The sequence below is a fragment of the Vombatus ursinus genome, unplaced genomic scaffold, assembly GCF_900497805.2.
Source record: "Vombatus ursinus unplaced genomic scaffold, bare-nosed wombat genome assembly UNPS02014778.1, whole genome shotgun sequence".
Taxonomy (NCBI): Eukaryota; Metazoa; Chordata; class Mammalia; order Diprotodontia; family Vombatidae; genus Vombatus; species Vombatus ursinus.
The window spans coordinates 46,831-58,244 of record NW_020954556.1 but is presented as its reverse complement, the minus strand read 5'-3'; the positions used below and the strand labels follow the sequence as shown (position 1 = coordinate 58,244).

General features: G+C 47.6%; 2 protein-coding genes across 3 annotated transcripts in view; both read left to right on the top strand.

The window, feature by feature from the left end:
* SFTPC (surfactant protein C) overlaps positions 1–2,641 on the top strand; it is a 3,087-nt gene extending 446 nt beyond the window's left edge. Inside the window, exons 2-6 of the mRNA XM_027864984.1 lie at positions 688–846; positions 1,322–1,444; positions 1,807–1,917; positions 1,992–2,139; positions 2,566–2,641. Coding sequence (XP_027720785.1) covers positions 688–846; positions 1,322–1,444; positions 1,807–1,917; positions 1,992–2,129 — 531 coding nt within the window. The 3' untranslated portion in view covers positions 2,130–2,139; positions 2,566–2,641. The remainder of the gene's footprint in view (positions 1–687; positions 847–1,321; positions 1,445–1,806; positions 1,918–1,991; positions 2,140–2,565) is intronic.
* Positions 2,642–3,988: 1,347 nt separating this feature from the next.
* The window catches only part of BMP1 (bone morphogenetic protein 1), a 54,235-nt gene continuing 46,809 nt past the window's right edge, over positions 3,989–11,414 (top strand). For both annotated transcript variants that reach the window (XM_027865424.1, XM_027865425.1), the window contains exon 1: positions 3,989–4,295. In XM_027865424.1, the coding sequence (XP_027721225.1) occupies positions 4,106–4,295 (190 nt within the window). In that variant the 5' untranslated portion in view covers positions 3,989–4,105. The remainder of the gene's footprint in view (positions 4,296–11,414) is intronic.

Genomic DNA, 11,414 nt, shown 5'->3' with positions numbered 1-11,414 from the left:
GTGTGTGTGTGTGTGTGTGTGTGTGTGTGTGTGTGTGTGTGTGTGTGTCTGGACTCCTTGACTACAGAGATTCTGTTTTCTGCCTCCTTCTTATCTTTTTCAGGACCTAGCAGTATAGTTTGTAGCAGGAATGTGATACATTCTTGGTGATTGGTCAATTAACACCTAGGAGATGTCTTTAGGAGTCTGCTTATGTAGGGTAAAAGAGCAGCGACTTCAGGGATAGGAATAGGATAGCAAAAAAGAAAAAAGAAAAACAAGGATTTAAAAGGAAAGAAAAGAAGAAAAAAGAGAGACATTAAAGAATCCTTTGTAAATATGCAGATCAAAAAACAGAAGGGAAATTAGAAAGAAGCACAGACAAGCAGGACAGCTTTGAAATGTACAGGCTGAATTGATCACATACTTTAAGATTTAAAAGAAATCAAGCCGTTTATAACAGTGATCTGTATTTTTGTGTGCAATCTTGTTTTTTTTTTTTTGTTCTACTGTATATATGGAAATACCTATTTTTATCTGGTGTTTTTAAAGTTTAGAATAAAGGCAATTTTTTTTAAAGAAAAAAAGAATGGGCATCATTGCTCACTGACATGAGTGGCCAAGTGGCAATGGGGGTGGGGTTGGGAGTCTTCCAGCCACGATCCCCAGTTTTGACCTTGATTTCCCTGGCCCCTCTTCCCATAACAGGACTACTCTGCCACCCCTCAAGGCCGGTTTAAAATACCCTGCTGCCCTCTGCACCTCAAGAGGCTGCTCATCATCGTGGTGGTCGTGGTTTTGGTGGTGGTTGTGGTGCTAGGGGCCCTGCTCATGGGTCTACATATGAGTCAGAAGCACACAGAGATGGTGAGGGGGTGCTGGAGGAGCGGGCAACTTGGAAGTGGGCTGGCAGGATGGGCAGGGAGGTCTGTGCAGGTGAAGTTTGGTTTGGGATGATGGAGTGGGCACTGTGAGCAGAAGATCATGGGGCTATTGAGAGGGTTGAGCATGGAAGGCATGGGGTTTGGAAAGGCTAGAAGAATGGGCACAAAGCAGGGAGTAGAAAGAACAGACACCTTTACCAAGATGGCTTGATCTGATTAAAGAATAACAGAGTTGGCACCCTCCAACTCACTCCACACCAGCCTAGGTGCTCTACTCAGCTCATTCTCTCTCGGTAGCATGAATGGGGCGGGGGGGCACTGCCCATGGACCAGCTGGAGGTTGCACTTGGAAAAAGGGATAGGGATTGCATAGGGACCCTGAAAGGATAAGGGAGGAAGAAGTCCACATGAAATGAGAGCAGGTCATGGCAGAACTGACAGACGGTCCAACTCTCTAGGTCCTGGAGATGAGCATCGGGGGGCCAGATGCCCAGCAGCGCCTGGCCCTCAGCAGGTGGGAGGGAACCATCTCTACCTTCTCCGTTGGCTCCTCTGGCACTGTGGTGTATGATTACTACCGGGTATGCAAGAGATGCCGCAGGGCTGGTGTTAGGTGGGGGGGGGGTAAGGGTGGGGCAAGTCAATCAGCAGACTGACTGGAAGGTGGGGTTCCCATATCTCTGGAGCATGTTTGAAATTTAGCTTAGGTGCAAACATGCCTGAACACCAGCCTCTACCTTTGTGCACTCCTCCACACTTTAGTCTGTGGTGGTCACCTGACCTGAGCTCTTAGCTCCCAAAAGATCCGCAGGCTCCAACACTGATTCTCACAGTCCACTAGATGGAGACTGAAGCTCTGAACCCTCAAAGCTTCTGGATTGAGGGTGAGGTTGTAGGGGAGGAAGAAACTTTCTTGAGTCAATTTTTTCCCTTCCGTGCTCAGCTTTTAATTGCGTTTAAGCCTGCCCTGGGTGCCACCTGTTACATCACTCAAATGACTCCAGAGGATATCCCCAGCCTTGACGTCATCACCCGAAAATTTCAGAGTCACCTGGTGAGTTGTGCTCCCCATTTCCATTGCACACTCTAGGTATTTGTAGCTGATATCAATCATGTCTCTTTTTTTAGGCTAAACCTTCTTTGCCCACTGCTAAACTGGATCAGAAGGAGGACTCCCATGTCAATTCAGAGTCTCAGGTGGATCCAGCCTTCCTGGGCACTACTATGAATGTCCTTTGTGGAGAGGTTCCTCTGTACTACATTTAGGGACCATCTGGTGAGCAAGGGGATAGAGGCAGAGTTCTTGGAGGGTACTGCTAAGTTGAACCAAGCGAATTGTGGAAAGCATGACATTATGTCTGTATCTGCCAAGGGGCACTGAACTCAGATGAACCATACTGGGTAGGACTGGAGGAGGTAGATCATGCTCAGGAAAACCCAGAAGTAGGGGTGGTGGTGAGGAAGAGAGTAGAGATTTTCACCCTCCCCCCTTCCTCTGGAAAGGAACCTTAGAAGTTATTAAGTCTAACTCCCTCTTTTTACAGATAAGGAAACTGAGACACAGAGAAATTAAATAATTTGCTGAGAGTAGCACAGCTAGTAAATACCTGAACCTAAGTCCAAGTGCAGGGCTCTACGTATTATGCCGAGCTGGCTCTCATGGTAACCTCCTCCCATGGTAACTAGTGTCTTTGCTTTCTAGGTTCTAGACTACCAAGGGGACAGAAGAAATCCTGCGTGGTTCCTGAGTTTGAAGAAGGTTATAACTTGCAAAGAGAGAAAAGGAGGGGGGAGGAAGGGGGGATGAGAGGAAGATGTACTTGTGGGTTCGGGATGCTTATGCTACAAAAATAATAAAATTACTTTATGAGCTCCTTGAAAAGCTCTTATGAAAAACCTCAGTGATTTCCTTCTTGCCGGTCGATCCACTACATCCCCTCGGACCAAGGCTGTGGGGACTTAGCGAGGAAGGAATGGCGTTCTAAGGTAGGGCTGGGAAAGATGGTTGGCAGATAGGAGAGAACAGAGAACTGCCCCCTCCGCTCCAAGGAACGTGATTCCTTGTCCCAGACACGAGTGGGGGCGTAGCTGGGACTTGGGGAGCGATCAGCGAGGCTGTAGCGCCCTCCAATGGCTATTTCAGGAACGGCCTTTCTCCGTGAAAAGAGGACGAGTTTAGGAGAGACTGAGAAAGAGAAAGAAACCAAGAGGGACCGAAGAGAGAAAACGAAAGAGACCTAGACAGAGAGACATATAGACAGAAAGGAACTGAGGGGCAAGAAGAGACAAGGAGACAGGGGGAGACACACACACACACACATAGAGAAAGACAGACACACAGAGAGACAGAGAGAGACAGAAAGACGGCGCTGGGAGCAGAAGAGAGAAGAGGAAAGGAAGGAGGCAGAAAGAAAGGGGAGAGAGAAAAGGAGAATTTCTGCAGGGGCTGTGGCTGGAGGTGGAGGGGGGCGTTGCTTCTTTTTCTGGGACAAAGTCTCGGGACTCCTTGGCACCCCAGGGACACCCCATAGAGAAACTCAACCACTAGGAGGCACCCCCCCGGAGCTTCCACCCCACAAATGAACTCCATACCGGGGCCACATCGCGCTGTTTTTCTCCACCTCCCGCACCCCACGCGTGCCCTTCTGTGCCCGGGGCTCTCTGGTCTCCCAGGCCTGCGCGGGTGGAGCCAGCAGTAGCAGCAACTGCTGTAGTGGTGGTGGCGGCGGCAGCAGCCAGAACCCCCACCCCCACCCCACGCGTGGAGAGGGCCCCCCTCTCGCTCCCCGGCGGGAGGGACCGTGACCGCCCACGGGCCGGCTCGCTGCTTCCCCGCCTCCGGCTGGCCCCATTCCCGGGGCTGAGCACAGTCCGGGCCCCGAGGGGGGCTGAGCTCTGAGCGAAAACACGCCCTCCGGCGAGCTCATTTCCCTAAAAGAAAAAAAAAAAGGAGGAAAAAAAGGGGGGGGAGAGGGAGAGAAAAGCAAGGGCCGGAGAGGGAGAGAGAAGGGGGAGAGAAATTGAGAAAGGGGGTGGACGGGAAGAGAGGGAGGAGGAGAGGAGGGGAAGAGATAGGAGAGGAGGGAGAGAGGGAGGGGTACAGAGAGCCGGAGAAAGGGAGGGAGAAAAAGAGAGAGAAGGAAAAAAGATCCCTCCCTTCTCCTTCCATTCCTCCTCTTCCCCTCCTTCCTTCTCTTCTCGCTCGGGCTCGGCCCCGGCCCCGGAGTCGCATCCCCGCCAGCATGCCGGGCTCAGCCGCTCGCCCGCCCCTGCTGCTGCTGCTGCAGCTGCTGCTGCTGCCGCTGCTGTCCCTGCTGCTGCTGCTGCTGCCCCCTCGCCCGGCCCGGGCACTGGACTTGGCCGATTACACCTATGACCTGGGGGAAGAGGAGGACCCCGAGCCCCTGAACTACAAAGACCCCTGCAAAGCCGGTGAGTGTCCCCCCCCCCCGCCACCACCAGGGGATGGGAGGGGGGAGCGGGCAGGCCTGGAACTGGGGGGGGGGCGACCGTGAAGGTTGTGGGGGGAGTGGGGGTAGTATGGGAGAGGAAGCAAGCGGATCCCTGCCACGCCACGGGGTCTATTGGGGGTTCGGGTTGGGGGAGGACAGTCCAGTGTGGGAAGCGGAGCCTGCCTGGTTGGCAATGCAGCGGGGAACAAAAGAGAGAGGGAGACAGGGAGGGGGAAGTTTGGGGCACTTCTAGGACAGAAGTTTTGCTGCTGCCACCGCTGCCTGCTGCTGCTGCCTGCTGCTGCTTCTCTGATTCCAGGAGAGGATTCCTAGGGAAATCTCCCTGGGTCCAGGGAGGGCAGCCGCTGGCAGTTCTTTTTTCTACCCACTGGAAATTTTTTTGGCCACACTTGTGTATGTGTGTGTCTTCGCCCCTGTGCGATTTTTCCTTACTCTCCATTACCCCCCGCCCCCCCATCTCCTCCTCTGGAGTTGTAGAAGTTTTCCAGTCTATCTCGATGGCCCTTTGGGCTGCCGGGCTGCTAGTGGGAAGGAGCAAGGGTGGGAAAATCCCTAAGGGCCTAATCGGGACAGGCCCCTGACCTAAGTGGGAGAGGAGAAATTTTTAAATGAATGGTGAGATTTCTGGTTTCTCTTGTTGCTTCGGATTCTTTGGGTGGCTGTAAGCCCCCACCGTGCTGGGGGAGACTGGTTAATCAGCTGTCACAATCAATGAACACAAGGCAGAGAAGGAATTAACCTTTCCCCCCCATACTAGGAGCAGGCTTCCAGCACCCCCCACCCCTAAGGCCAAGTTGGTGGTGAAGAAAGTTGAAGTGAAATCTTAAATATCCACTTTCCTACCCCATAGGGGCAGGAGGTTAATTAGCAGAGGTCAGGGTCCCGGGGCTGTGGGCTGAGATGTGTATACAGGGGGTGTGTGGTCCCACTGTGGCTCATTGGAGAGTGCATTTAACCCTACCGTCCCAGGGTCCTGCCCTAGGAAGATCCAGATGGCCAGGCCACAGGGCCATTTATGTCATAGGAAGTCCTGGAACAGGGTTGCCTGGGGACAAGGAGCCACCCAGAGGACAGCAGTAACTGGGTTTTCTGATTCAGGATCCAGATCTCTCCAAAGGCATTGGAGTGGAGGGTGGGGGATAAGAGGATGAAGTAGAGTGATGGAAGAATTCTCAGGACTGAGGCGGCTCGGTGGTGAACCGAGAGAGTACCAGCCTTGGAGTCAGGAGTGCCTGAGTTCAAATAAAGCCTTAGACACTTAACTAGCTGTGTGACCCTGGGCAAGTCATTTAACCCCCAATTGCCACACACACAAAAATAAAATAAAACAAAGCAAGAATTCTCAGGGCTGGTGAGGGAGCCTTCTGGGTGAGTCTGGGCCCTGACACTGGGGATCCCTTGCTCTTATAGGAAAAATGGCCTCCTTCTAATGACTTATTCCAATCTCTCCAATTCACTGAAGCTGCTGCCCTGGCAGGCTTCTTGGTGGAGGTGGACCACTGCAGAGACAGAAGGTCCCTAAGACAGAAAAAGGAGCCAGGTCATTTTCGCTACTCATCAATGTCCACGTCTGCCTTCAGTTCTAAGCCAGAATCCTTTATTGACCTCAGTTCAACAATTCAAGAAACATTTAATAAATGCTTTCTAAGTACAAGGCATTGTGCTCAGTGGTGGGGGGACACAGAGCATTTGTTTATTTGGATGGTTGGTTGGTTTGGTTTTTTTAAATGGCAGTCTGAGTTCTCAGGAGTTTACAGCCTGGTAAGAGAGGATGAGACCTGCACATGCAACTCATAATATAAATAAATAGGAGAGGCCCAGATAGTGGCTCTCAGAGTATTCTTCCTAATCTCAATACTCAGTATGTTACTACTACTCAAAAAACCTTCAGCAGTTCCCTGCTGTCTACTAAATAGTATAAAGTTCTGATCTGGGAATTCCAGGGCTTCTTTGGGCTCCAATGTGCCTTTCTCTCTAACACCCTTAATTCCCTTCCTTTACTCCATGGTCAGACTGGAAGCCTCTTTAGTCCTCATTCCCATTCTGTCCTCTCCAACCTTGCCCATTAGAATAGAAGCTTATTGCCAGTAGGGATTTTTTCATTCTTTGTACTTGTATCCCCATGGCCTCAAATCTGGCATTTAGGAGGTGTTTAATAACCGCTTGTTGATTGATTGATTGATTTGCTCATAGGATACTTTGCATCTGGAATGGATTTCCTACTTCTCTAATTTCAGTCAGTTAACTGACTCCACCTCCACCCCGACCCATACTCCCACCCCTGCCTCAATAGCCAACTTAGGCATCTCCTCCAGGAAGCCTTCCCTGATCTCTCCCTCTTCCTTAATTTCCTCTCCCTCCTATCAAGTAAAAATGGTTGCTTAGATTTTCTTTGTGTGGATTTCTCTGTTGCCCTTTATTCTTTGTGCTCATGTCTTCTTCATCTATCTACTTGTAAACGCCTTGAGAGCAGGGCTTGCATCTTAGCTATTTTGGTAACCACAGTGCCTGGTGCATAGTAAGTGACAAATGTTAATAATGTTTGTTGAATAAAAGAGAAATTTGAGAAGAACAAGATTGCTTATAGAACTTACACTTTATGTTACTATATTTCAGTCCCTTGCCCTCTATACTTTCTGGGAGGAGGGTGGAAAGTGGGACAGGTAGAGGATAGTTGGTAAAGGACAAAGTCAGGGTCCATGTCTCTCCAAAGGATTTTGTGTCCCCTTTCTTTGAATAAATGGATATTTCCTGAGCATCTATTATGAGCAGGGCTGATGGAACCACAAGTTCTGGCAGTTACTGAAAATGTGTAACATGGGGTTTCCTGACATCATAGAGCTTAGTCTAGAAGGGAGACAAGGCATACATGTATAAAATGTAATTACTAACATATCTAACCTGTAAGTGCTACCTGTCAGATGTACAGAAATAAGTGGTACCTGTCAGATGACAGAAAGATTACAGTGGGCTGGGGGAATATGTGACCTTTGTGAAGTCACTGAATTTCTTTGGTTTCCTTATCTGTAAAATGAAGGGGTTGGAATAAATTATTTCTAAGGTCGTTTCCACCTCTAAATGTGGGGACGGGGAGAGGACGCATTTATTAAGCACCTACTATGAGTCAGACACTGTGCTAAGCACTTTATGAATATTATCCCATATGCCTGTTTCTACTATTTCCTTGCTCCATGGCTCTTCCACTGGAAGAGTTGCAGTGGGTCTAGACTTAGGTCCCCAAGCTCCAGGGGTATGGGTCTGAGTAGTATGGTGGTGAGAGAAATGGGCACTTGAAGCAACTGCTTGCTTCAGAGAAAGCCCAGGGTGAGGTTGAGGGGACACCCCCCAGGCCACAGAGATGGTCTGGTTATAGGGGATAGCCATCCCTAGGACAATGACTAACCAAGCTGCAGGTCAGACTGGGCATCCTCTTCTTATCCACCTATGTGGTCATTTCCAATCCCATCTCTCCACTCACCCTCACCCAAAAAAAAAAAAAAAATCATCCAGACTTTCCTTTCTCTTGGTGGTTTCAACAGTCACCCAGGATCCCATGCTGGCAAAAACTTTGACTCTTCCCTCTCCTTTACCTCTCATATCAAATCAGGAACCATGTTTTGTCAATTCCACCTCCACAATATGTCTTACATCTATTCACTTGTCTCTATTCCTATTGCCATCAACTTGGGATAAGTCATCATTACCACTGACCTGACTACCTTCATTCCCTTTGCCTTACAGGTTAATGCATTCCATGTTTTCAGAGTAATCTTTCCTCTTTATAGAGCTGGTTGTGACATTTCTCTGCTCAAAACCCTTCATGGACTTCCCACTGCCCATAGAAAAGAGCACTGGATTTGTCAGAGGACCTGGGTTCACATTCTGACTCTGCTATGTGTGTCTGGAGATTCCGTGAATCCCTTTCTGGATTCCTTTGTCCGTATGTGATCTCTCCCACTCCTGAACACCCGAATCATTTTGTACTATGTTCCCATTGTATATTCAATTGTGTTCCACTCTTTGGATGTGTATGTGTATATACACACACACGCATACACACACACACACATATATTTCCCCTACTGGATTTTAAGCCCCATGAGGTCAGGAACCAAGTCTTAACTAAACTTTGTATCTTCCCCAATGCCTAGCAGAGCATTATGCACATTTTGTTGTTCAGTCATTTTCAGTTGTGTCCAACTCCTTGTGACCTCATTTGGGGTTTCCTTGGCAAAGATACTGGAATGGTTTACCATTTCCTTCTCCAGCTCATTTTACAAATAAGGATACTGAGGCAGAGTTAAATGACTTGCTCAGGATCACCCAGCTAATAAGTGTCTCAGGCCAGATTTGAACCCAGGAAGATGAGTTTTCCTGACTCCAGGCCCAGTACTCTATCCTCTGTGCTACCTGCCAGTTCTACACATAATAAATATGTAATAAATGTTTGTTGAATTGAACTCATGACTGATCAACATGGCCAATGTCTACCATCCAGGGAGAGACCTAGTATAGGATGTTAGTAGTATTCAAATCATCCAGAAGGCCATCTAGGAGTTCTGTCTACCATCATAAACCTAGATGTGCTTAGGAGGTATTATACTCTCTAATGCCATATGTTCCCTCCCCCTCCCCCAACTCATCTTGCTTTTCTTTCATTCTTCCCCCTGCCCCACCCCCCTTCTCCATCTCTGTTGTCTCTATTCCCCAAGGGCCAAGAACTGTTTGGATATACCCAATGCCTAGTTACCTTTTCTGTCTGGTTCTTTCTTCCAGTGCCATACCATCACTCCAACAAAGGCCAAAGTCCTGACCTTGAAATGAGTGGAGGGGGTGGTGGTAGCAATGTGCCTCTGCCTCCTAGAGACAGAACTTGCGTCCCCATTCAACTCTACACCCTCCTCCCCCTCTGTACATAGCTTAGACAAGATTGCAGTCTCCAAGAGTTGACAGCCCTATCAATAAGATGGAAGCATCCTTGTGACTAGGTTGTCTTGGGGATAATCAGATCCTATTCCCCCCACCCCCAACTACTGTTGCCTTCAAGACAGCTTTGAGAGAGATCCCCTAAATGGAATCCATGGCATTTTTGCTCCCTTGGGAGGATTCTGGGATAGTTGAAGGATGGTTAGGAGATCATAGATTAAGAGTTGGAAAGAAGGTCATCTAATTGAGTCTAATACCTTCATTTTTTGGTGTTGTTTTTAATATATTTTATTAATATCTTTTGTTTTATACAATGTATTTCCCCCATGTCTGTTGCTCTCTTCCCTCCCCATCCCTTATAACAAAGAATTTTTAAAATGAGAAAAAAGAGGGAAAGAATAAGCAAAAAAAATGAAGATATCAAAAAAGTCTAAGGTGATATGTGATGTTCAACACCTGCAGAGCATCCTTTCTTCAAAAGAGCAGGGTGGGGTATTCTCTTATGGATCTTTTGGGGGCCAAACTTGTTCATTCTAATTTTGCAACATTGTTTCAGTTGTTTTGTGGTTATTATTCTTCCCTTTATGTTGTTGTAGTCGCTGTGTATATTGATTTCCTGGCTTACTTCTCTTTGCATCATTTCATCCATCTTTCCATGCTCCTCTGTACTCACCATATTCATTGTTTCTTAGATGCTAGAGCACAGTAATCTTCCATTACAGTCATATACCACAATTTGTTTATGCTTCCCAGCTGATGGATATCTACTTTATTTCTAGTTCTTTGCTACCACAAAAAGGACTGCTATAAATATTTTGGTGTGTACGGGACCTTTCTTTTTATCAATGACCTTCTTGGGATATAAACCATCAGTGTAATCTCTCAAAGTGTATGGACTTACATAATTCCAAACTGCTTTCCAGGATGGTAGTATCCATTCACATATCCTATGCCTGTTTTCCTACAATCCTTCCAATATTAACTATTCCCAACTTTTTTCATCTTTGTCATCTTTGCTAATTTTCTGCCACACACTTCCCGCTCATTTTAGAGATAAAGAAACTGAGGTCCATCAAGGTTAAGGCTCTTGTCTAACGTTACATAGGTAGAGGCACAATTAAAATCCAGATCTTCTGGCTCCAAATCTAGCATCCTTTCCACTCAGCCATACTGCCTTCCCTGTTTTATATTTTGTTTGTAATCTGATTATTTTCTTTTTCCCTGACTCTTTCCCCAAGTAGATTTTAGGAAAGCAGTAGGATGAAGTCTTGCCTCTATGCCTCACATTCTCTAGAGGCTCCAAAGCCTGGTTTCATTGGCTGGAATGATGCAGGAAACTGGTGGTAATGGGGAAGGGGAAGGTCTGAGTCTAAGAGGATGGAATGCTAGCTAAGCATTCTATCTCTATGCCTGCCCCTCCCTAGAAGCTGTATCTTAGAGGTTGGGATGGGGAGACCCTACGTATGGACTCTGGGGAAAGATCTCAAGGAGAAAATGAGCAAAAGAGAAAGGATAGTGGGAGAGGTTTTGAGCCAGCAATTCCCTCCCTAGAGAAGCAATATGTGCCTCTCATCTCTTGCACCTCACCTCAGCTGTCTGGCAACTCTCTTGCCACACTTGGCTTCTTGGAGAACCTGAGTGGAGATAGAGCCCAAGGAAGGTCGCTGTATAGCCTTGATGGTCAGGAACATAACTTTCCTCTTTCCATCCTTACCCCTTTGGGGTTTCTCAAAGTCTGTAATAGCATTATAAACTCATGGCATGTTAGGTCTAGAATGGACTTTATAGAACAGCAGTCCAACAGATCTGGACTCAGTTTACATATGGGGAAACCAAGGTTCAGAGTGGAGAAATGACCAGAATCTGTCTCTCCCTATGGACAGTCTAGTGCTTATGTGTTTTTTATGCCTTTTCCATTATGTCCACTTTAATTAGTAAATCAAGGCATGTTTGGTCCCCAGGAAATTATGGAGGGAGGTGGTTTACTGGGCCCTGCAGGCTTTACTCACAGACACGTTAAATGACTCACCTCCCACCCACTCACTACTCACTTCTTTGTTCAGTTCTTTTTCTTTGGGGCCCCAAGGGAGAAAGAAAAGCTGGAGGACTGCTCTAGATCTGATGTAGAAAGAGATGGACACAGTTGATGTCT